The 26034-nt window shown below is 37.4% G+C and overlaps 1 protein-coding gene across 3 annotated transcripts in view; it reads right to left on the bottom strand.

The window, feature by feature from the left end:
• Positions 1-26034, bottom strand: part of LMBRD1 (LMBR1 domain containing 1) — a 67552-nt gene that overhangs the window by 19188 nt on the left and 22330 nt on the right. For 2 of the 3 annotated variants that reach the window (XM_039727609.1, XM_039727627.1), the window contains exons 7-11: positions 25299-25372; positions 8374-8499; positions 5821-5973; positions 1978-2042; positions 1099-1201 (exon numbers count right to left, since the gene is read on the bottom strand). In XM_039727609.1, coding sequence (XP_039583543.1) covers positions 1099-1201; positions 1978-2042; positions 5821-5973; positions 8374-8499; positions 25299-25372 — 521 coding nt within the window. Of the gene's footprint in view, positions 1-1098; positions 1202-1977; positions 2043-5820; positions 5974-8373; positions 8500-25010; positions 25085-25298; positions 25373-26034 lie in introns of all 3 variants that reach the window. The other variant, XM_039727618.1, reaches the window with a different exon arrangement.

Below are 26034 nucleotides of genomic sequence, written 5' to 3'. Positions count from 1 at the left end.
AAACAAGAACACAAGCAGTTAAAAAGACAAGAAGAAAAGCTCTTCTCCCACTAAAAAGTAAGTAGCTTCTACGTCTATAGCTTGTATTTGAAGTAGTCAGAGTCCTATTTTACAGTTTTACATGGCTGACTCCAAATACAACTAACATAGGTTGCTGCTAATAGAGCTTAGACAATTAGTTTGGAAAAGCATTAAGCATTTTTATCAATTTAAGACATGCCTTAATTTTGAAGTGTTACATATTTTTAGACCAAGAAATAATTATTTTAAATACACCCACAGAATAACAAGTCCACAGTGGCAACAATTATTTTAGGAGTGCATATTTGTGACTATTTTTCTGATCATCTTTGCATACAAAACCTATATTTACATTAATAAAAGCTTGAGATAATATTGCTGCTGAACACTACTCTTCTCAGTGAACTACAAGCTTAGATGTTCAACACTTTTAAAAGCCACGGGGAAGCAATGCATTGTGCTGACCCATTACACCAAGAATATAGAAATATCTCAGCTGGAGGGGGAATAAAGGGTTGCTTAATTTTGAAGTTGTTCTTTTTCTCAGTTTACTCATGACAAACTCAAATTTGTATGTGTACTTTGGTCCTTCCAACTCTACTAATGTTACCTGATGCATGTTTTTATGTTGGGTTTGCTTCCAAGACTAATGCCTTACTATAATACAGCCAATGTTGCATATTTTTCAATGTGCAATATATTAAAAAGTGAGAAGATGCATTTACTTCACTAAAAAGTCCTAAGCTATCCAGTACACCAACTAGAATGTATGCAGATCATGGGACAAAGTTGCTTTTATTCTGTGCATACTAACTACAACTGCTATCCTTCTCATTTGCCACTGTATTCTCATCACATCAAAATCAGTTTCAAGCACCACCTTCCTTGCCCAAACCAGATTCCATTCACCCAAGATTTTCATGTCAGCAACTAAGAACTAGAAGTCAGTAAGGAAGCTGCCTTGCTTTTACTGAACACACATTTAGACAACGTTGTTTTAATTAATTACTTGGGGAGAAGTTTAAAAGGAAATGGAAGAGCATCCTTACATATGTATATCACCACTTCTTTACTTACTCTTTGAAGAACTGGTAACAACATATTCAATGGATTGGTCAGATTAGTTCCCAGAATTATAAATCCCGAGTCAAAGCCTGCCGAATGCAGAGCTTTGTCCAAACTGCAGAAATTAGAAAATATGGGTAAGTACTGTGGTTCTCCCAGAGCTTTGTCTTTAGTTTTGAAAGGGCAACCCAAAAGAAAAAACAAACTGAACTAATTCCAGAGAGTGACAGCTGTCTAACATCTATACAGACACATGCTTTGCTTTACCACACTCACTGCACTTGTTCTGTGAAAGATATATTGATTTCTGCATCTCCTCAGCATTTTTGCTTTTCCCCAGTTTGGGTCATAAAGCGTATTTTCCCAGTCTGACAGATCAAAAATGCCAATATTTGAGACCTTTGGTTAGTGTCAATCCACATTGAAATCTACCAGATTTGCAGCTGGCTATGTTGCTTTTGACACTATGAAACCATTTCAATGTAATGCAGTTCAAAATGGATTAAACATGTAATTTAGTGGAAGATTTTAAGCACCTATTAACCAGCAGCTAACAAGTGTTTTAAGCACTTGCTAACCAAGAAGTACCTGCAATAAGACTCATTCAAGCAAGCAGAATACTTCCGTAATCTGAATTAAAACTTCCTGAATATATATACTTAATTTCTGTCTCAATTCAGAACTGTTTCCCACCTGAAACATGTTCTTTCATCAGTTTGTTTTGATACATTTTGCTCCATTTCAATATATACTATTATAATGAGAAGTTCATCTCTACTGACAGAAATGTAACACCAAAAAGAAGGGGGCTGAGGCAACCCAACCAAATTTTTCTATTAGAGCAGAAACTAGGTATTTAAATAGTCAAGGAAAATGCTGAAATGCACTTACTTTGACAGGAACAGAGACACAGTGAAGAGCAATGCCACAATGATGAAGAACACTCCCCACACAATCTACAGGTAAAGATTTAAAACAATTTAACTGAAAGTGTTTGCAGTTGACATAAGAAATACAGCACTCAAGCCAGGAACTGATTCTCCAAGCTGTCTCAACCAGAACAACACCTACGTTTCTTGGATTATCAGCTAGTTCAGGAAACGACTCTCCCTCCTTCTGACAGGTTTTCTCCCTCACAATCTTTTCCCTGGGGAGTTTAGGGGATGATACACAGAAGAGAGCCTAGGTAGGAAACTCGTTTAGTTACAGTTCCAATAGTATCACTATTTTCCTAGAAATCCTAGTCATGGACTACAATCAGGTAAGTCACTGAACTTCCCAAAACAACATTTTCAGACTGTTAGACCTGAGACCAAGACAGAGTTATTCCAAAATTCTATACACAGGTACACAATGCACGGTCTTCCATGTGAATGAGGGAGTTTCACAGTTTTAATCGCCTCAAAACTTGGCACACAACCATCATGAAAAGGTTAAGAACTTTATTACACCTGCTCATTAAAAACTCTGTATCAGAGATACAATGCTATTATTGTTCATTCAATTCTGAAGATAAACTTCCATCTGCAAACTCTAATACAGTATTAGAACATCACTTACAGAACAACTCAAATTATGTAGATCTTATTAGATATAGATTTAGAGATCAATATCAAGGTAAGTATTAAGTTTTGCATTTCCACATAATTAAATGTACTAAGATTTTGCCTCTCCACAGCAAACTCCTACTATGTATTAGCAGTATGGGAAATAAATATTGAAAACCAATAGAGGGCAAGAGTCTGAATCTCATAATTCTTCAGTACCTTCTGCCAGCTATGGCCACTAGACAGGTGTTTGTATCTCCTCTGGAATATGCCTGTCTTCTGAAGTGACATCTAACATTTAGAAATGTTCAGGTTAGGAGTTTGCCTCCTATCCCTGCTCCCAGACCAGTCAAGCTAAGCTATTTCATTGGTGGATAATTTTGAATTGTTATTAAGATAACCACAGAATTTCAGACATAATTTACTCTGAGCAGAAACAAACCATAAACAGTTGGTACTTCCAAAAATTGTTAATATTCACCCTATAGACAGACACCAAGCTCAGCAAAAGAGGTGCTGCTTCAGAGAATGGAGCAAGACATTTCTACCCCAGCTTGTTAAGAGGACTATGCTGGAACAAATAACCACACTTCGCCCATGGAGAACACCAGATCAGAACAAGAGGATAAAAGAAGCTGCAGCCTACAGAGATCCCACATGTGCTTCTGACAGGAACTACAGTTCATGGAGTCCACTCATACTGGAATAAAAACAAAGTGTGAAGAGGAAGCAACAGCAGAGTAGAGGTTTTATGGACTGATGGCAGCTCCCTATTCCCCTCTGTGCCACTCCAGTCAGGACAAGAGGAGTTGAGCCTTGGAAAGAGTGGGCATCTCTGCTCACAGAAATCTCAAAACCGAGCACTTGATTTCCTTATATTACCGTAGGTATTTCCAGTTTACTCCCAATAGCTGCAAAGTACACAATGAAAATACAGGTGCAATACTGCCAATTTATTATTTTTGAGCAGACTTCCATGTTTCATATCCTATAGTCTTGTTCACACAGCCATGTTCACATAGCTATGTGCTCTGGAGTTTTTTTGCCCTAAAAAATATATTTAAAAACTCCTATAGTATACAACATTTCTCTTGTTGCTGAGACTATCAGATGAAAGTGTAAGAATCCATAAAAAAAGGCCAAGTCTAATTACTTTCTACAAAATGTGACAAATTCAACATTACTCAACCTCATGTTGGCCAAGACTCGGTTCCCTGGGATCTTCAGATGTGCATCTTTTGACTGAATTGAAAAACTAACAGATTCATCTTTGAGTTAGCTTTGAGTAAAATAATAATCAACTGAGGCTTTCTACTTAGAGAAGAAAGTTTTGCCTTTAACAACAAATGACATGCTAATAGATACTTAGCAGTAATAAACCAATTAAAGCAAGAACACTTGACAACACTATAGTGTCCTCAAGATGATATGGTAACAGAAGTTTGAATGTAGACACTATGCTAACACTGTAAAAGACCTTGAAGATTAAGTGCAATTCCTGAACATGTTATTCTGTTCTGTTAGTCCCAATAAGAGCCCGCAACTCACATAAACTGACCATCCCAAATACAAAGCAGAAAAAAGGATTCTCTATCTAGTAATTGCTTCACAGGAAATGGAATTTTTCTTGAAGTCTGCGAAGCAGCCACATAATTGAACAGTAATATCAAAAATTGAAGACACTGAAGGTGAAAACATTGTAAAACAGTAAGCAAAGCTCCAAGATACTTTCTATATTTCTACACTGAACAGAAGTACTACATATGGATATCAAATAGATTTTCACCTTTCTTAAAGCCCAGCTGAACAATTCACAAGTTATATATCTGCAAAGACATCCTGAAGGCTCTTCAAACAATACTAAAACAGCTCTGCAAGAGTTAACATGCAATTAAGTAATAGACATTACCACCTTCACAGGACAGCTCTAGTCAAAGTAAACAACATCTCTGACATGCTTCATAGCACAACCAAGAAAAATCTGTCAGGAAAAATTAACCACCTGCAACTCTGCTTTAGTCTGTGATTCATGAATCAACTCACAGTGAGCGTCACAGTTACTGAGCGAATATAAAGCTTTCAAACCACAAAAACAAGGAGACACAGGAATACCATCCAGACTGCAGGTGATAAGCTGTGAGTAAATAATGTTATTGTATGCTTTCCCATGAGAACACAATGAAATGTACAAGTGCCAGAGACAAAATATATGGCCAACATATTTCTCAAATTTGAGCTTTATGTGAAAAGTTGTAGAAGATTAATACTTAACACCCAAGCTGTATTAAGTATTTTTAAATCAAAAGGAAGCCTCCAAACTGTTAACTTGAATAGCTAGGGATATTTGTCCTTTCAATAAAAGAGCTCAGACTATATTTGTAATGTATCATTGCAAGATAACTCCACTAAGAATTGCAGACTGAAAGCTTTTGCTCAGTGGCAATTCCAGCCCATTGCCTTCAGCACTCAGCATTAACAGCAGCAATGACAGAAGAAATTGTTTATCCACCCTCCACCCCCAGCTTTCCCAAAAGCAGCCTACAGTTGAAAGTAATGCTGAAATTTCTTCCTACATCTAGTTGGCAAGAAATACTTTATATGGCAATACTGTTAATAAAGTACTAGTCTTCACAACCAGGTAGCTACTGAAAATCAAAGTCCTAAGATCAAAGAGGCCAAGATAAAAGCTTTGCCCCAGTAGCCATCTCCTTTTTCATTGGGTAAGTATCACAACATTACATTCTACTCAGCCAGCTTACTATTTATCAAGGAATTCCTTGGCAAGATGCTTGTTCCAAATGCATATATTATCAAAGTGTCTCATTTCTGCTGGATACATGTAATTTAGATTAACCTAAGCTAACTGACAGCTATAGAATTTTTCCTTCTCTTCCCATTTTCATATGCTTGATTAAAAAAGTAAGATATTCAGAATTTCTGTGGCAGTAGCACTAAAGTAAATCAGCTAGGATTTGTTCATTTTTAATCTTAATCAGAGCTGAGAAAGTAGAAGGTTTTTCAACAGCTCAGAGTTCAATATAGGGCTATCATTGGGTAGTAATGGAGTAAATTAAGAAAACAGGTGCAGTTGATATTCAGGGTGGTAACTGATAAACTTTACCTGTGATTTAAGTGGGGAAAAGCTGGAAGTTATTTCAATTTAAGTACCAAAAATGAGAAGTTTTACCTTTAGAGGTCGAATAGCTTCACAAGCTTTTGTCCACCAGCTTTTCTCAATAGACTCCAGATGCCTCTCTCTCCTTCTAAGTGTCCTTAACCTCTCCTCCAGTTGTTGCAAAGTCCGTCTATCCCTCGATGACAGAGGACGACCATCTCTACACTGGTTGCAAAAGAGTGCAAAAGATCAAGAGTCACCAAATTAAGAAAATACTTGACAGCTACTTAAATTATTTACAACAACTCTAAAGAATTACTAGTATATAATTCATACATGTGTAATTTGTAGGAATATCAAGAGCATGAAGTACAAAAGTCACAAGCTGCAACAAGAGGAATTCCTATTAGGTGGCAGAAACCATTTTCCACAGCAAAAATTTCCAAAAACTTTAACAGGGTGGATAGTCTCCATGGCTAGAAATGGTTAAAAAGCATAGTCATGATCTAAATAACCTGGTCTAACCTCAAAGATGTCCATATTTTGTGTGGAGGGTTGAACATGGTGATTTTCAGGTCACTTCCCATTCCATGATTACTTAATCATCTCTATATCCAACTCAGCACTTATTTTCTTTCCAACATTCCACTTGATACTCAGTTATATTTCTTGAGCAAGAAACATAGGTCAGATAAGAGGTAGCATCACCCCAAGAATTAGGTGAATGCATCAGATAATTTGTTTGATTTTTATGTTTAGGACTGCATTTTAATTTGGAGCCTTTACACTGAACAGGAACCATTACACTCTGCTGTAAAGTGAGTAGCACATCCTCACATCTCAGTTATTTGCTAAATGCAAAAGCAAGAAGATGGGCACCAGGAGCTGAACCAAAATTGTTTCTAACATTGATGCTTGTGTATTACAAACTCATACTTGGGAAAAAAGATTTTATAGTAGAAAATGTACTAAAACTATATTTTAAAATCTTGAAATTCCTTATTAAATTTCCTCTTATTTTAAAGGCTCATTCCTACAAATAATATAACATCTACCACTGAAGATTAAAAAAATTGTCAAAAAGACTACACATTATAAACATACATAACACTTAAATTGGAGATTACAATGTACTTTTAATAGGAACCCATGTACTATACCCTGTATAGCACCTCTGTGACTTAAAAAGGACTTTTTGACAACAGTTCAAGCTCCCAATCTGCATGTTCAAGCTTCAATTATTTAAGACTAATGAAATAAACCTACCAGATGTACAAGAACATACTACATATTGAATCTCAGTAGCATACCTTCATACTTCTAGTTTTTACTGTATAGTAGTCTCAATAATACTTTCTTCACAACTTAATGCACATATAACTGAAGAACTAAGATTTCCACTACAGAATGAGGCAGAATCCTGACCAGAATCCATAAACCAAGAAAAATTAGTTTTCACTAAAGGTCATATTACAATATAAACATAAATTAAGAACTTCCTAGTTTTTGAACCTAAAGTTACACCAGACTGAACAATAAGACCAGTTGCATGCAAATTTTCATAATCCAACAAGGTCTCCTGTAACAAGTAATGATTCAATCATCACAGCTCTCATTTTTCTCATACTGATTCCAGTAAGAGATGCCTTTGTTGTTGTAGTACTTTGTGCAAAACCAGAACACGATAATTTAAACAGACTACTTTTTAGATTTCTCTATTCAACAAAATATCTAGAACACTGAAGATGCCCACACTGTAGAGGTAAGCCAAGTATCAGGGGAAGACTGTTGGAACTGCTTCAACATCTCTGAGGTCTACTATCACAGAGCACACAACAGCACAGATGGACAGCCAGGATGGAAGCGAGGCACCTTGATGTCACTTTTCCCAATCAAGCTGTAAGAACACTGGTCAAGCCATTATCTGAAATGGGTTGAAAAAAGAGGTGGGAGATTTTCCCCTGTCAATTTTTGTTTAAAGAAATCTTACCCTCCTTTGGCTTGCACTCGTATTGTTAAAAGGGTCTTGCTTATATGTGGCACAGCATTCCCATTAGCCGCAAAACCATCATGGGTGTACAAATGGTGTTCACATCTTAAGGATATTTAGGACTCAGAACAACTTTCCATGTGTATGCTTTGCATAAAGAAATTATTTATAACAGCAAGGTACATTAACTGGGAAGCAAGAATATCTGGAGCTCTTATTTATTAATAAAGATTATTAAGTTTGATGAATCTAAATCATGACAGCTCTTTGTAGCAAGTATCCACCATTAACTATACTGCATTGAGTAAATCAAACTGGATGCTATTTCTGGTAGAAGACTAAATGAGGTTAATACCTACAAAGCATCTCTTCCATCAAGAAGTGTTAACACTTGCTTGAGTTTAATTTGTTAACACTTATTAGCTAGACAGAAGTAACTACTGCTGCAGGACTGACATAAAGAATGTAATCACTGCTACACAAGTGACCACATGTGCTTCAAAGTAACTCAAATAACTGCAAGCTATTAATTTCTGACTTGCTATTCTTTCCGGAACAGACTCTACAGCATGACTGTGAACTACTAAGCAAGGAAAAAAAAATCATTAAGAAATTGAGAACAATGAAGACCTTACCTTTGATTTAATCCTCAGTAAATGTTGTTCCACTTCTTCAATATCTTCAGTGTTCTCCAAACGTTCATAAGATGCACTGGTAGTTCCCTTAATCAAGTTTAGTGGCAAAGCTGACATACCATAAGCCTTAAAAAAAAGGAAATATACATACTCAAATTTTCTGCCATATACTGTCATCTGATAAGGCTGCTCTCTGTTGTAGCTATGAGGTAGCACAAATGAGTGGCTTTGCCATCCCATCTCTTATTAAGGCATCCAATTCATTTCCTCTTTTGAACAAAACAAACATGCCATGCCAATTCCAGCATCCCACATCATTCCAGTGGTACTTAAGTGTCTCATGACCACTCAGACATATATTAAGATTTCATACAAGCACAGTATACTGAGGATTTATTAAACCAGCCCTCATTTTTTGTAAACCACATAGCTTCCAGAAACCTTAACCTTCCCACTTTAGATCAAAATCAACGTTTTGTGCAATACAGAAATTTCTAGAAATTGAACATTAGTCGTTTTAGAAGCAAAGCATCCACAATTTCTTTGCAGTCAGTAATCTTCAAGTTGATTTTGAATAAAATTGAGTTGAAAGCACCTGGTTTACTAAAACTAAAATTCTGCAGTAAAAAGGCAGCAAAAGTTATGTGAACATCTGAACTCAGTTACATTCCAAGACTGCTTAGACACCCATTCACATTCATAAATTTTGTTGGAAATTATTCCTCATTATAAATTCTATGCAATTCAAAGTGTTTTGCCAGCTTCTACATCAACAGCACACCCAGATTTTTCCAATGCAAAGTTCATAAGCTTTCCACTAACAAAAAGAAACATATTTGAGGCAAGGTAAACAAAATGACACTACTTTTTCTCTGTTACCTGATGATTCTTATGGATCAAGGCCAAGATCAGAAGTTACTCCAGGCAGTTTAGAGACATCAGCCATAAGCTTGTAATTTGTTTATTGCAGATGATATGTTGCTCTTAGTGCAGAGCTCAGCAGGAAGGATCTTTCCTCCCTCAGCAATTAACACACAATTTTACTAGAGTCTGATATCTGAACACTTGCTAGCTTCAGAGGATTGTTTAGGTTGAAAAAGACCTCTAAGATTATCCAGTTCAACCCATAAGCTAACTCTGCCAAGTCGACCACTAAACCATGTCCCTAAGGGCCATGTCTACAAGTCTTTTCAATATTTCCAGAAGTTTGAAGAGCAGTTTTCTAGATGTTCACAGAAATACCACTCCCTCCTTCAAGCACAGCTTTACATTTCTTACTGAGAATAGAACTAACACAAATGCTAGTGTGTTAAAAATGTCACCATACATGCTGTCATATAATGAGTTTTCTGTACACAAGACACGATTTGACCTGCTTAGAAAATTACTCTGACATACCAAAGTCTCATGCACTGAACCCAAAGCAAGGCACTGCCTGTTTTTGATTGTATTTTTGAATATGCCATAACTTAGCCTGGGCTTGACAACTGTCTATAAATGTTTGTCAGCTCTCCATTTAGACCACCTCCTTTGAGAGTATTAAGCCACTTTGCCACCCACATGAGGCTGCAGATATTGTCTACCTAGACTTCAGGAAAGCCTTCAACACCATATCCCATAGCATTCTCTTGGAAAAGCCAGCAGTCCAGAACTTGGACAGGAGCACTCTTTGCTGGGTTAAAACTGGCTGGATGGCTGGGCCCAGAGAGTGGTGGTGAATGGTGCTGCATCCAGCTGGCAGCCAGTCACAAGTGGTGTCCCCCAGGGATTTGTGTTGTCCCCAGTTCTGTTTAATGTCTTTATTAATGAACTGGGTGAGGGGAGTTAGTCAACCATTAGCAAATTTGCAGATGACAACAAGCTAGAGGAGAGCATTCATCTGCTGGAGGGTAGGAGAGCTCTGCAGAGGGACCTGGACAGGCTGGACCAATGGGCCCAATCAGGGGATATGAAGTTTAACAAGACCAGGTCTTGGGTTCTGCACTTTGGCCACAACAAACCCCTGCAGCCTGGGGACAGTGATTGGACACTGGCCAGGCAGAAAGGGACATGGGGGACTGATGGACAGCCAGCTGAACACGAGCCAGGGTGTGCCCAAGAAGGCCAATGGCATCCTAGCCTGTATCAGCAAGAGTGTGGCCAGCAGGACCAGGGCAGTGATTGTCCCCCTGCACTTGGCACTGGTGGGGCTGCACCTTGAGTGCTGTGTCCAGTTCTGGGCCCCCAATTTAGGAAGGATGTTGAGATGCTGGAATGTGTCCAGGGAAGGGCAACAAAGTTGGTGAAGGGTCTGGAATACATGTCCTATGAGGATCATCTGAGGGAGTTGGGGTTGTTTAGCCCAGAGAGATTCAGGGGAGACCTTATCTCTCTCTACAGCTCCCTGACAGGAGGCTGTAGCAGGTGGGGATCAGTCTCTTCTCCCAGGCCACCAGTGACAGGACAAGAGGACACTGTGCCAGGGGAGGTTGACATAAGGAAGTTCTTCCCAGAAAGAGTGATTGGGCATTGGAATGGGCTGCCCAGGGAGGTGGTGGAGGTTGGACCTGATCTCAAAGGTCTTTTCCAACCTGGCTGATTCTGTAAAAAGCACTCTCCCACAATTCTCTTCTCTAGGCCAAACAAAATTCCTTCAGCTTTCATTTATGGATTGCTCTCTGCAACTTTATAATCATGTCCATAAGCTTTCAATGGAGCCTCTACAGCTGACCTGTTTCATAAATTAGGGGACCAAAACCAGACTATTTCCAGATGCGGCTCTGGAAGTGCCAAGTACAATGACAATGTCTACGGTCTTGCTGAGGCAAGCCCTGGACACTGTCTGTATTTCTGCTGCATGGCACACTGCTGGATCATGCTCACCTTGCTGCCCACTAGGACTTCCAGGTCATTTCCAGTAGAACCATCTCCCAGCTGATCAGACCCAAGCCCTAACTGTTGCTTGCAATAAACCCATTGCAAGAAACTACCTTAAGATCTGCTAAACCTGATGCCACTCTGGTTGGCCCCATCCTCTCATCTGTCAATGCCTCTATGGCAGCTCTTGGTTCTGTTTTATCTACTTCTCCCAGTTTTACATATTTCTCAAACTCTATGATTACTCAACCCCATCTCCCAGGTCATTTGCGAGGACTAAACAGCATTGGGCCCATACTAACCCAAAGAGTTCACTCAGGGCAGCTAGTAGTGTAACTACAGAATTTAGGGGACATCTGAACACCATACAAAATAGTCAGCTAGAAGGCAGGTCACAGTTTATCTGACGACCCTCTCTGGAACACAAAATATTTCTAGCCAGTGCCAGTATGCAGAAACACATAAGCAATTACTATCACAATGTGCCTGAACAATTCTACAAACCTGAGCTTAGAAGTAATTAGATTTCAACATCTGAGGTTTCCACCTGTTTTTCAAACAGCTAGCATATCAATTAACAATGCAAGTATTCACTCTATGAAACAGTTAAGAAATAAAATCCAAGGCTTTAAAGCTTAGTCAAAGTTTCTACAAAGAAAAATACAATTCTCAAAGTGATGTATTGTTTTGCTGTTTTTGAAAATGTGAACTACCTACTTGAACATCAAAATTGCTCCAGGGATAAAAGCTGTCTAAAGTTCTTCCCTGAATACAGAAGATGCTAATAGTAAGATGATTATGCAAGTAAGGCTCCCATGATCAGTGTGGGAAAAGAACACATTGGTCCTTCAAGACAATATATAGAATGAAGGACAGAAAAATGAATCATCTCATGTGATGTGTTACAGGTCTGAACAGAAGCTGTATTAACTAATTTTCAAGGCTGCATATCCCTTCAGGCTGATAAAGAAGTTCAAAGTTGCCCTGGACAAAGTTTTAATCCCTTGGGTTAGTATAAGCATTAAATTATTCAAGGGCTATTATGTTAGGCATCTGCAACTTAACAAGCAAACAACATATTGAGGATAGCAAAGGAAAACAAACCAAAAGACGTACACTACAGCCAAGAGAGAGATATTGAGGATAGCAAAGGAAAACAAACCAAAGATATACACTACAGCCAAGAGAGACCATAGTCCTGAAACAAACTGTGGGTTCAAAGCTTGGAATATGAATCAAAACATATCAAAAAGAGCCCTTAAAGCAGTTAACACAAATTAATTTATGTACATGAATTTACACAAAAGAATTAATTAATTCTTGACATATTTATACCACTGAAACAACACATTCCAGGACTTATTTTTAGACAATTTTTGGTCTAGAATTGTTAAGTCAAATAAGAGACACTGTACCAAAGAGTAAAACCAGACATCCAAATGTACGGTCAATTACAGTATACATGCAGTTTTGTAACACAGATTCTTAAAAATGAACTGAGTCTGGTACTAAACACCAAGTGTTCAGGCTGTTATCTGTTAACACATGTTGTAATGATGGGTCTCTGAGACCTCAGGCTCTATCTCTGCTCTTGCTTGGATGCCAGATCAGCTTCACTGAAACCACATTTTTGAGTAGAAAAATAATCTAAATTTATAGTTAAATCAACTTATTTTAGAAACATCTCCCCTCTCTTGAATTACCACAAGTGCTCAACACAAGAGATCACCATCATTTAGCGTAAGGGCTGGAAAGCCAAATCCTAAGAGCTGACCATCTATCAACTACAAGTTAAAAGCATCATCCATGATGCTTTTATGATGCATCCATGAGCAGCTGTCCTGTTCTCATTTGAGTTTCTGCCCACAGGCATCTCTGGATAAATGAAGTTTTTACTTTTAGACGTTTTGAAGCATAAGGTCTTCTACTTTAAAGGATAAGAAGAAAAACACAGAACAACTTACTGCAACAGAAAACCCAGCTTCCCAACCCCATTAGAACAGTCTAAACAAAGCTTTTGAGACTCCTGTCTTATTTGTTACTCATGGAAGTGGTAGTTCAGTCAGACAGTAATCTGAACATAAATCTCTCTACAGGAGGAGCCTGTAACTCCCATGAATACAACAAATAGATCAGTACTTTTATGCAGTACTGGCTGGCACTGAAGAGCAGCAAGAAGCATGCTCTACCTGTTCTCTGAGCATGCCACTGAACCCAAATAAACCCCATGCTCCAAACAGAGCATTAAATACCTTATGAGAAACTACATAAGCATTGTGTCTAACTTGCTTATCTCCACTTTTCCCAGATCACTGTTCTTCTCATCCTGCAGCAGATTCAGCCACTCTCATGTCACTCACAGTTCTTATCTCCACTTTTCCCAGATCACTGTTCTTCTCATCCTGCAGCAAATTCAGCCACTCTCATGTCACTCACAGGATTTAGAAGGAAGAGTTGCTGTTCTGATTCTTAGTCTCTTGCAGACTCAGCATATTACAACACTTGAGGCTTGCCAAAATCACACAACCCATGGCCAGATGAGGGAAGTCTTTCTTATTAGTTGCCTGCTATGCTGATAATTGTCATTCAAACAGAAAGCAGAACATAAGTGAGGTTGCAACAAGTTGTAAAATCATGTTTTACTGAAGTTGTTGCATCAAGCAACTAGTTCAGGGATAAACTCTTGAGTATTAAAAATATCCAGAAAGGTTTTTCACTAGAAACTATAACCTCTAGTGTAAGATTTCTAAATTGCACAAACTATGAAAGAATATCCCATAAAGAGAGTATTAAGGCGGGAACACCTAATCATCAACCATATCAGCCATAAGCAAACAGATCAGTTGAGAGGAAGACAGCAAACCATATTAATATAGTCAATGACTTTAAAATAGAGTTAAATGACTTAAAGCCAAACACCTACCACAAAAAGCCTGAAGCCATCAGGCATTATAATTTAACTGGAAGTTGATTATGATTCATTTTCTAATCTGCTATGTTCAGCTAATAAGATATGGTCAAATGATTAACCTGTGGTCCAAACAGGATAATCTCTCCTTGTTAAGAGATCAATCAGAACAAGTAAATTTTTTCTCAACAGCTTGGTGCATAACCAGATCTAAAAATAAAGACAGCTTAACAGCTCTTTCTGGTTAAAGATATTTAGAAAATAAACTTGTGATTTCAATAAATTATTGAAAAATACTTGTGTAGCATTATCAGAAAGGCTTCCTACTCCATTTATTATTGGGGATCTATGTATCATGTAAGGTTATCACTGAGCTTTTTAAAACATGGCTATCTAGTCTTGGGCAAGAAGTACAGAAATAAATATTGACAAACATTTCTTGCACAGCAGTGCCCTCTAGCGAAGTCACATAACAAAAGACAAAATAAAACAGAATTCTTATAACCGCCGTATAAAAGAGACCAGAAATGTTCTCAGCTTCAAAGACAAAAATATTAATATTCCTATTTTCTTACAACAACTTATTTCAATACTTTACCTCCAAGTGTGACCTTGAAAGAAAATGTTCAGTTCTACCAAGTAGACTGACAAAAATGCATCTATTAGAGTTAGAAACAGCTAAACTATTTTAATATATGCAGTATTTAAAAAACAGTCAAGTATGAGCTAATTTTCTTCAATACAAATGCCCCAGTTAAAACCCCCCTCAATTTAAATAATTATTTTGGTATAGAAGATGTTTTTATATACTAGTAGCCTAATTAGCTTTTTATTTGAATTATGCTAACCACAAGGGAATTCACAGGATACCTTCTACCCTTTACAACAGTCGACACAATTCAGCTGCTTACAATGAAGAGCTTCCTATGGATACAAGGCATTCTTGCTTCTGACTGAGCACATGGGTCAGTCCAATTAAACAGTCTCAAGGGAGGTGCACTTTCAGGTGTCACACCAATACAGGCAACGCTGAGTTTGTGTAAGAGGAACTGGGACTCCACTTTGATTGAAACTGTACCTTCTCCGTGCAGTTTGACTGCACAGTTCTCCTGAAAAATAATCTGACGTTCCAAGGACTCATCACCCACTTCTTCTAAAGCCACATCTCCCATCTCTGACTATCTACTCATACTACCATTCAAAAATTAAAATTGGAATTCAAGAATCTTATTTCCAAAACACCATTAAGCATAGCAAATAGTGACAGGAGTTCATGTATCTTCCCTTAAATTATGAGGGGTAAAGGAGAAAACCTACTAAATGCATCTGAACATGGCAAACTCTCTCATGGACAGTTGGCCATTTACCTCCTCTAAAAAACTCATGCCATACAGCTTCAAGTCATTCAACATGTTATCTGCAAAAACTCAGTTTCTCATGGGAAATTTTAGCATCTAGTCTTCAGTTGCTATAAGAGCACAATTTTTGAATAACATTGTTACAAAAAACATCTCAAAGTGTGGAACAGATTAATCGAACAAAAGATGGGTTCAGTATGGCAATTCTTGTATGATCTGCAGTACTCAACACAAATCTTGCACTGAGCACTTGTTTCTCCATTTCTCTATTCTTCCTCCCTGCAGTATCCTGCTATACATTCACCCTCATTTCTCATCATGTTTTCTCGGCACCATGCAGACACATTATCTGTCAGTGTTTAAGCACACAAAAAAACTGTCAAGATTTATAAGATACAGAAGCCAAATAAAACAGGCTGAATACTACAGCTATTCTAATACACACTGTGTACTTGTGCTTGCTGGACAAAACATCTGTGAAAGAGTTAATTCTGCTTCAGTTACAATATTGACCAGAATTATTTTGCCTAGTTGTCACCTTCTATACTTGATCAGGCTTAGAAAAGCATAAACAACAAAGATTAATCCACTTTCCAATTCTAAAATTTTAAAGTACAAAACTATAATTTATCCACCAGTTTAATATCTACAGTTCTTCAACAGCGTAGTATGAATCAAGTGGTTAAAACAACCATCAAACTGGTTTGTTATTTTTAAAAATATTTTTCATAACTGTCATTTATTACTTCATAGAGAAGTGAACATAATGAAAGAATTACATTTCCATTTCAGAATTGGCATTGAAGTGATTAAATAGTAATGATGATAAATGCTACTAATATCTCAATTTCTCAATAGCTGTTTGACATCTGCTTAAAAGAATATCACTAGAGAGTGGGTGCTTTTAAGGTTAGACAGATTCTAAGAGGTTTTAAGCTCTTTGGTTGTTAAAAACATCAACTGTGGAAAAGTAAACCATCATCTGGACAAAAATTAGGAGTCAAAAAGTCATCACATTTATGAGTAGACAAGCTATGCTTTTTAGCAATTCTTCTTTCAGGATGGAGAAAAAAATGAGCATTTTATAGTTCCATAAGAAATCAAATAATGCTTATTAAATGTTTGGAAAAATTACAAAGCCAATTATAGTCATCCTTCAAGGACATGCTAAGTGAAATGCACAAGATCACTCAAAAATTCATCTGCCTATCGTTGTACAAGCAACTCATTATTCTGTCTCAAATTCAAATAGCAATCTGGAGCTGACAACAATTGTTTTAATACCTAAGGCCATGTAGAACCATTTCAATGAAAAACACATTAATGAAAGAATAGATGCAAACTACATCATCAGTGAAACTGTTTGAAATTCACCCCCAGCCAAAACCAGCATAGCACTGCAGGCCTAATTTATAATTTTCTTGTTATTATTCCATATTTATAGGACATAGAAAGCTGTCAGTATAAATCATCAAGGTCATGGATTTGCCCCACTGAAGATCACCTGTTCACGTCTTACAAAACAATTTTAAGTATCAAGCATTGTACTTCAGTACTACATTATATAATGCCAAAAAAGTAGTCTTTGTGATAAAGCTTGAAAAGAGAAAAGCAACTACCAATTAAGGATTATGCTGAGAATTGAGACATATCAAGACATAGGTCTAAATAATGTTGCTCATTTAAACACTGCATGTACTTGAGAAAATGAAATATGTTTATGCACTTGCCAGGAATATTAATGTATCAAGTATTTGTAGACTTCATCTACATTATTCACCTATACTATTTTATTTTTTCCCCCTAAGAAGTTAAAAATTTAGCATACACAAGTTACATCTTTTTTGTCCCTTCCTGGTCTTCCAAACAGTCAATTAAAATCAAGAAAAGATGATTCTTCGGTGTATTCAGCAGGAAATTCCAACATGAAGTTTTAGTATTATATTCTAAAGAAGACATACTAAAAAGTATTAGCTCAAAGTCAGTCAAAAGAAACATAACTGAAGGTTTTATATTTTTACATCTATTTACAGAAGGAAGTAACTTTGCATTTGCCCAACCAAGCTGCAAAGTTACAAAATAAAGGAAAAATAAATTTGTATTACTTAGATTAAGAAGAGGTATTAAAAGTTTGGTTGTTCCCCTATTCTGAATACTCCCTTTCACTTAACCAATTAGTTTATGAAAGTTGCCAGCTATCAAAGTATTTCAAAGTTATTACTATCCTCTGACAGAATAATCTTGCACAAACTAGCAGTTATTAACACAACTAACTTATTTTGACATTACATAGTTTTTCAAAGTGCCCAGTGTACTTTTTGAAATACTAGTTATACTAAGGTGAATAAATCATAGTAAGAATCTCTAATAATATTTTTTTTCCCCACAAATGAACAGCTGCGTTGTCCAACATGAGCTAAATTAGCTTCTAACAGTAAAACCAGTATGGTAGAAAAAATTAATCCAATAAAGAACCAATCTTATTGTCAATCACTGTCACCTCAGCCATTTCATAGGCCAGACCCAAGCTTAAAGAAAAGACACTTCACACCATGAGGTACAACACAGTGTGACCCACTGGTACCACTGTAAACCCTGAAGATCCACACAGCAGAATGCCTGAGTTTTGGAAGGACTCTGGAAGTCAACCAGTCCAACACTTCTACCCCAGCAGGGTCCCCTAGAGCTGCTTGTCCAGAACCATGTACATATGGCTCCTGAGTATTTTCAAGGAGGAGACTCCACAAGCTCTCTAAGCAACCAGTGCCAGTGGTCAGACACCTTCACAGTGTTTCAGCTTGGGCCCTCAGCCTCTGGTCCCACTCCTAGGTACCAGTGAACACAGACCGGCTCCATACTCTTCGTACTCTTCCTTCAGATGTTTGTACATGTCACTAAGACTTCCCTTAAGTCATCTTTTTGTCTTGGCTGACAGTCCTAGCTCCCAGCCCTTCTCCATAAGAGCAAAGTGTCTTGATGATCTTTGCAGGCCTTCACCAGTTTCCCTTCTACAGCTCCTTCTCTCTCGTACCGAGAGGACAAGAACTCCAGATGTGGCCTCACCAAGGTTGAGAATAAAGACACAAACCAAATACTTCTCCTACTGCACTTTAGAATACTACAGGCCTTGTCTCAGCAAGAGTACATTCCTGGCTCATGGTTAACTTGGTGTCCACCAGAACTCCCAGGTCCTCCTCAGAACTGCTCTTCTCCTGAGTGGTCCTCCCTGGACAGGCACACACTCACTCCTCCTCAGCTTTGCATGTTCCCTTGCTGAATTTGATAATGTTCCTGTCAGCCCATTTCTCCAGCCTAGCAAGGTCCTTCTGCATAGCGCCAATATAAACTCCAGAGGGTATTCTCCCAGTTGTGTGAAGTTTCCTGAGGGTTCTCCTGCATCATCCTGATCACTAATGAAAAAGTTGAACAGAACTGCAACCAGTATCAATCCCTGGCATACACCACAAGTGACTGCCCTCCAAGTAGATCTCATGCCACTTATCACCATCAGTGAGCTTAGATATTCAGTCAATTTTCAATTCACTTTACTATCTGCTCATCCAGCCCATATTTCACAAGCTTCTCTATGCGGAATTTTTGGGAGAGGCTCAACATGAGCTAGATGTACAATTTCCAAACATGGCAAAGCCACATCACCAACAAGAGATGCTGTTACCCTATTACAACAGTATAATAGTGTGTGAAGAGCTGAACGCTGACATGGGAATTATTACTCTGAAAACAGCTTAGCTCAAAACTTCTCCAGAATAAAATTTTTGAAGCTTCAGAATTAAGTGCAATGCAGATTGTCCATAAACTTGCTTCCAGAATTTTTAATTATGTTTAAAAATTGTACTGTAACAATATGAATAAGATCTAGAGACAGCACTCAAACTGTTATACACAGTTAGAAACAAGTCATGCTGTCGAAAAACATTCTGGTTGACCACAAGTCTAACTGATTTTTGGTTTCTTTGGTCCTAACCTATATGCTTTCTACAGTCCAAGCTTTTGGGAAATTTAGACAATTCAGTTCTGTGCCCACTTTACTTACTTAAAAAGTAAGTACCTGAGGAAGGTACTTATGGTCATTCATTGGAATGACCATAATTTTAAAAAAAAACCAACCAAAAACCCAAAACTAAAAAAGTGAAAGTCTATAGGGCAAATGTAAGGAAGCAACTTGAGAATTTACTGCTACGGAGTTTTTAATAAGGTGAGACACTTGTCAAATACAACAAAGATGTCTGCTTTAGATTACCGCTACACACTACCGCCAAAATGTCTAGCCTCAAGCTAGACACCTCTGATCTTGCTTTGCAATCAAGTGTTAGAGAAGCTCTGTTTTTCCTGTAGAATGCCAACTCTACCAGAAAAAGGTTTGGATTCAAAAACCACACATCTCACAGCCAGACACCTTTATAGCCCAGAGAAGACACTGCTGCCACATTCTGCAGGACTGTCCCAAATATCATTACATGGAAAACTAAAGAGAACAAACCAACTCCAAATGTTCCATTTAATGTGTGGAGTTAAAATCCTCTAAATGCTCCTTTTACTCCTTAATCATCTTCCTTGCAGCTCATCTTCTCATTTGAATGACATTGTGTGAAGAAATACCATAAAGCATTTACTTTGCTCTTGAATCCTAAAGATATTTCCTAGCAAGCATAAAACTTGCATTAAAATCTAATTATTATAATAATTATAGCTTCTTAGTAAAAGTACCAAGTACACACACAATCTTCTGTATTAAGTTATCAATGAAAGTAGTTGTGAATTTTCTCACTGACTTTTTTTGGAAAAGCAACTTTTGCACCAAACTCCTTAAACTGGCAATTTCCATGCTAATACCCTCACCGGTGATTTACCTTAAGGAATGAGATGCTTTCAGGATCAGTATTTATTACTAATACCTCCAAAAGCTTTTAACTAGCTTTTAACTTTTCACAGATATTGAGGAGATCAGGAACTTTTCATACCAAAGAAGCTTTATTTCTTTGGCAATTTCAGTTGTAAGAGTGTACTTCATCCTACCCCATTCAGATGCCAGGGAAAAGCTCACAACTCAAAAGCAAAACTGCATTTTCACTCAAATTGCAAGAAAAGCTCTTCTCTGTATGTATCACTAGATCAAATTTATTGTGATTTTGATGTTTGAAGCCATAGAAAATGGAACCCAGCAATCTAATATAATGACAATCCCATTGAACTGTAACATTACCTACATATGTATTATAGTCAGTAACAAGTGCTCAGTTATCCACAAATCCAGTCCAGTACGATGCTTCAATTTCTGTTGTCCTTCAACTGTCACCTTCACCCCCAAATCCCAACATATCAAATGCTACAACACAGTATGATCTGATAAGAATTCTGTTCTTCATTGCATTAACAGCCAATCAGGGCAGATTGATGCTTAAAAAATAGGTTTTAATGACATTAGTCCTTGGGGTAAATTTATTAGTTCTATAAATTAAACTGCAGCCATTTACAATCTCAATAACACCACCCTGCTGTATCCCTCCTCCTGTGGAAGCAGGAGGATATGCTTTCATGAAGGAAGCCTAGGCACACACACATGCTGAAGTGAGCTTTTGCTCTCTATTTCTACTCAAATTCAAGGCTACCTGCTGACAGTGCCAAAGCCTTTTCCCCCCAACTTCTCACATTATTGTACATTACCACAACAAAAATTCAATTTTAGAGCCGCCATAATCTAATTCTTCATGCTGAAGGCCACACAAAGCAGTACTGTTAACATACATTTAACTAATTGTAGAATGGATAAATTGCACTTCAATAAAATCACTTGATTCATTCCGCCATAATCTAATTCTTCATGCTGAAGGCCACACAAAGCAGTACTGTTAACATACATTTAACTAATTGTAGAATGGATAAATTGCACTGCCAGGGACTTCAATAAAATCACTTGATTCATCGCTTTCATGGTTTCTTCCATAAATAACATTTTAAGATTAAATCAGTCAACTGCAGTCACAGCACTCCTATTCATTTTTCGTGTTTTGTGTTATAGTAGGCATTCAATGTAAAGCCATTTTTAATTAGGTATGAAGGGACTTGCTAACATATTACTTATTACAATACAACCTTCATTAGATAAGCATTTAGCATAGATTTTTTTCCTTTACTGTGAATGAGTACACTGAACACCAGATATACCTGTTCTTCATTTCCCTTAACAATAGAATAGCAAACAGATATACCTGTTCTTCATTTCCCTTAACATTCCCTTAACATTCCCTTAAATGAAGAACAGATATACCTGTTCTTCATTTCCCTTAACTGTTTCTGGCACTGAAACAGGCTGAGGATATGCAGAAGTCAGGGGAATATCAAAAATTTTCAGTTATGTCTATCATATAAATCCTCAACTCTTCACTGCGTAAACCACAGATCTGAGATCACTTCCATTCAGAGACACAGGAACTCAGATACCACACATGGCGTCCTCATCTATCCTTTTTTCCATCATCTACTAAACATTTTTGAAAAATTTTGGAATAGGTGTCTTTGTTCTTGTGTTCACTCTTACGTAATATTCTTTCTGTGCTTAAAAACAACAACACCAATGATCAAAGACTGGTTTGATGACTAAGCACAAAGATCTCCCACCTTTGGAAACTGGGATAAACAATTTGATAGGCAGTAGAAGGCTTCCTGAAAAACAAAAACTTGTCTGTGCACTCCTGTCTGTCTCATCTAGAGGTGATTTTTTTATACAAGGATAATACAGCAAAAAACCCCACCCCACAACACAAAGACACCACAAACTACCTAGAGAAAACAGTCACTCCTTCCAGAATCTTGTTCTCCTGCTCTGAAGTAGAGCAAGTGGAGTAATCCAAACTGGCAAAGACAGACTACACTCTGAGCCAACCTCTTCCTAAAGTTCAAACAAATACAACAGGCCAGAAAACTTTCGTTACTGAAGTAATTTTTGCATTATGTCATACCACTGGGTAAGTTCAACCCATGCTGTTGCAGGTGAAAATAGCTTAAATATGGAAGCCTGACCAACACTGCTGGTAGGAAAGGCGTTATGAAAGCTCTAGAGCACAAAGAAAACACTGTCCAACATGGAGAACGGACCTTCTAATAGGTGATTTTCACTGTCTGTGACATAAATACCTCAGTCCACCCATACACCAAAGCCAGCTCACTGCTAAGATTCTACAACTGCCTGCAAACAATGACAAAAAACTCACATCAGACATAGATAACAACCCACTCCTGTGGGAGCTCATGCCCAAAATGTCTGTAAAATAGCTCCTCCATTTCTCCCACTCTCCCTTAACACCTACTGTAAAACAGAACAGATAGTTCCTTAAGGATGAAATACACCAGTTAAAAATAAAGGAAATCAGTTTCACACTCCGGGCACTTGCATAGACAGCTCAGTTGAAGTTTACAAAGCAATAAATTAGCCCAAAAGTCTTGGTAATTAAGGCATTCAGATAAGAGTTCTCATGCTTGATGTTTCACCTCATTTATCACTCAGAATTTGTATAAGTTGTAAATACATTGACACTAAAACAACAATATTGAAGATTCAGGTATTGCCTTCATCTGAGAAAACACAGACAACACAGAACACTGAAGTTACTGAACATGGATTTCCAGGTTCCACATATTTCCAGGTTCAGCTAGTGTTGAGGACAGAAGCATACTGTGATACTCAGCTGAATGGTGTCTATAACCAGTATGGGTTCAAAAATAAGCAAGCAATAACACTGGAAGTAGGAAATACTAGCAGTAAATTGAAAAAAAATTCCAAGAATCACAATCATTAAGGTTGGAAAAGACATCCAAGATGATCAAGCCCAACTTCTGACAGAATACCACCATGCCCATGAAACCATATCCCAAAGCACCACATCTGTTACGGTTTTTGTTGTAAATTGTTCACATTTCAGTCAGGAATAAAGTTGCTTTATTTTCACAATCTCACATTTTAGATGTTTGCTGACAGTTACAAAAATCATACTTGGTTGTTTGAACAAAACACTGATATTCTCCCAGCAAAGGTGGTTTTTTTGCTAGTATCATGACTAAAATAACACTATATGTACTCTTCAGCAATCCAAACAAGAAATTAACCTTTTCTTCCATAATTAAGGGAAACTAAAATCTGGCACATTATTACAGGCTAAGTGAAGGTCTAGATCTTTTTTGACCATTACATGATCCAGATGTCAGCAAGATAGCTTGAATAATTTAATGACCCATATCACTTTAAGAAAAGGCTTAAAGTAATAAAATTAATCATCTTCATCAGGTTAAAGCACTTCATCAATGGGGCTGAGAGCAATTCAGCTCACCTAAAATACCCACTAGTTGATCCACCCAGTTGCTCTCCTACCGCCTGCACAGACCCTGATGGCCACTAAGCTGTCAGTGTTCTGACACATCTGCAAACCTGTACTGAACTGCCTTCCACAATTCTGCTGTAACTTACACCAGCTGGAGAGACAGAAAATCATTAGCTATACTTGTTACTCATTTAAGAGTCTAAAGGTAGTATTTCATAAGCACCTTACCCCCTCCCCTCTTTCTTAAATCCTTTTCAAGTTTTATACACTTATAGTTTGCCTGAAACAGACACCTCCTTAGGTACCAATGCCTCAAAACAATTTACTGCATAAGTTATGGCTACAAAGGCACTTAGAATTCACTAGCAAAGCTACATGGGAACAACCATGTTAGAGCCAGTTTTCAAAGGAAGAAAACATTATATTAGCAAGGACATGAATTTAAAGATAAAAACCTGTCAGAAAACCAGTAATTTGAGAAACTTTGAAGCTTTTTCTGTTATCAGTCATTTACCTTAAGCTTTTAAGCTTCTTTGCTGCAAAATTTTACCTTGATGACAAATTAAAACATGTAGCATTACAAACACACTGATTATTCACTGAATGAAGAAACAGAACAGACTGGGAAAGCAAATGACCACATAAACATTAAATGTTGGTCAAAGTCAGTAAATTCAAACAGTTCCTTTTCTTTGTATGTAAAAGCAAGAGTCAGGCAGTTTAACTAATATAACCTTTATTATACCATTTACAATTGGTTACAGAATGAGCCCTTTCAAATCCCTCTCAGAAAGAACTTTAGTTCTTTAGTACTTTAGCTCCATATCAACTCTAGGTTATGCCATAGTTCAATGAATAAAAAAAGTGCAACATTTAATTATTTCTCCACCCGGATACAGCAAAAGGCTTGAGAGCAAGTAAAGTCAGTGACTGCGTTACAAGTCATAAGTAACGTGACTTGCATAAACACATCAAAATTAAGTCTGGTCTCTCCTCAGTACTAATAACACAATGGTCCTTCAATTAGCAGCAAAAAGGTAGAACTTAGAATGAATGTTTCAAACCATGAAAATCCAGAGCTAAAGACACTGCTGAATCTTTTTAGGATGACAAGTTTTCCACACAGGTAGAGCCAGTATCATGAAGGTAAAAATCTGCAAATGCTGCATAACAACTTACTGTGTAAGTGATAGCTGCCAACATTCCAATCACAGTCAAGGAACTAATGGAAAACGAAAGTGCAGTCAAGCCATCTGGAAAAAAAAAAGAACGTGTTGAAAATACAGTAAATGTATAAGAACACTTCTTCCTAAATTAGTTAGAGACACTTCTTCCTAAATTAGAACAGATTTAAGCTCATGAGAAAGACTAAAAAGATTAAAACATAGTTACCAGTTGTAACTCAGACAAAAAAACTTACCTAAACCAGCTTTTTAACCACAGCAGATCTTTATCATAACAACTTACTGTGTAAGTGATAGCTGCCAACATTCCAATCACAGTCAAGGAACTAATGGAAAATGAAAGTGCAGTCAAGCCATCTGGAAAAAAAAAAAAGAACTTGTTGAAAATACAGTAAATGTATAAGAACACTTCTTCCTAAATTAGTTAGAGACACTTCTTCCTAAATTAGAACAGATTTAAGCTCATGAGAAAGACTAAAAAGATTAAAACATAGTTACCAGTTGTAACTCAGACAAAAACCTTACCTAAAACAGCTTTTTGACCACAGCAGATCTTGGACCCAAATTGCAGGATCCAGGACAGACTCTTGTCATTTTCACAAGCTCACAGAAGGTACATTGGCCCAAATGGTTGAAAGGACACTAATGAACTTGCTCCCATAACTGTCTAATACCTCTTCAAGACTTATTTCTGGCCTCCCCAGGGTGCTGTGGTAACTTGCACAACTTTCATGTGCATTCTGGATGGTTCATCTTAGTTTCATTTACTATCACCTGATCTCTCCTAATAGCATTATGCAGAATCAGACAAGCATGGACTCTCCAACCAACCAAAAAAATCCTCAGCTGCACTCAATGAATATACAGACCAACAAACTGGAAAAGGTTCAGGGGACTATAGGGTTACTGTAGTCTCATAACTCTAGTAATTTAAGAGATAGTAAAAGAGTGACCAAATAAAGTCATTTAACTCCCTAAAACCTTTTACATAATCCTTTGAACAGGTCTGTCCCTAACCT

Source organism: Passer montanus, unplaced genomic scaffold, assembly GCF_014805655.1.
Source record: "Passer montanus isolate IOZ18808 unplaced genomic scaffold, ASM1480565v1 scaffold11, whole genome shotgun sequence".
Classification (NCBI taxonomy): Eukaryota; Metazoa; Chordata; class Aves; order Passeriformes; family Passeridae; genus Passer; species Passer montanus.
The sequence above is the reverse complement of the archived record's forward strand: the minus strand, read 5'-3'. Positions and strand labels throughout refer to the sequence as shown.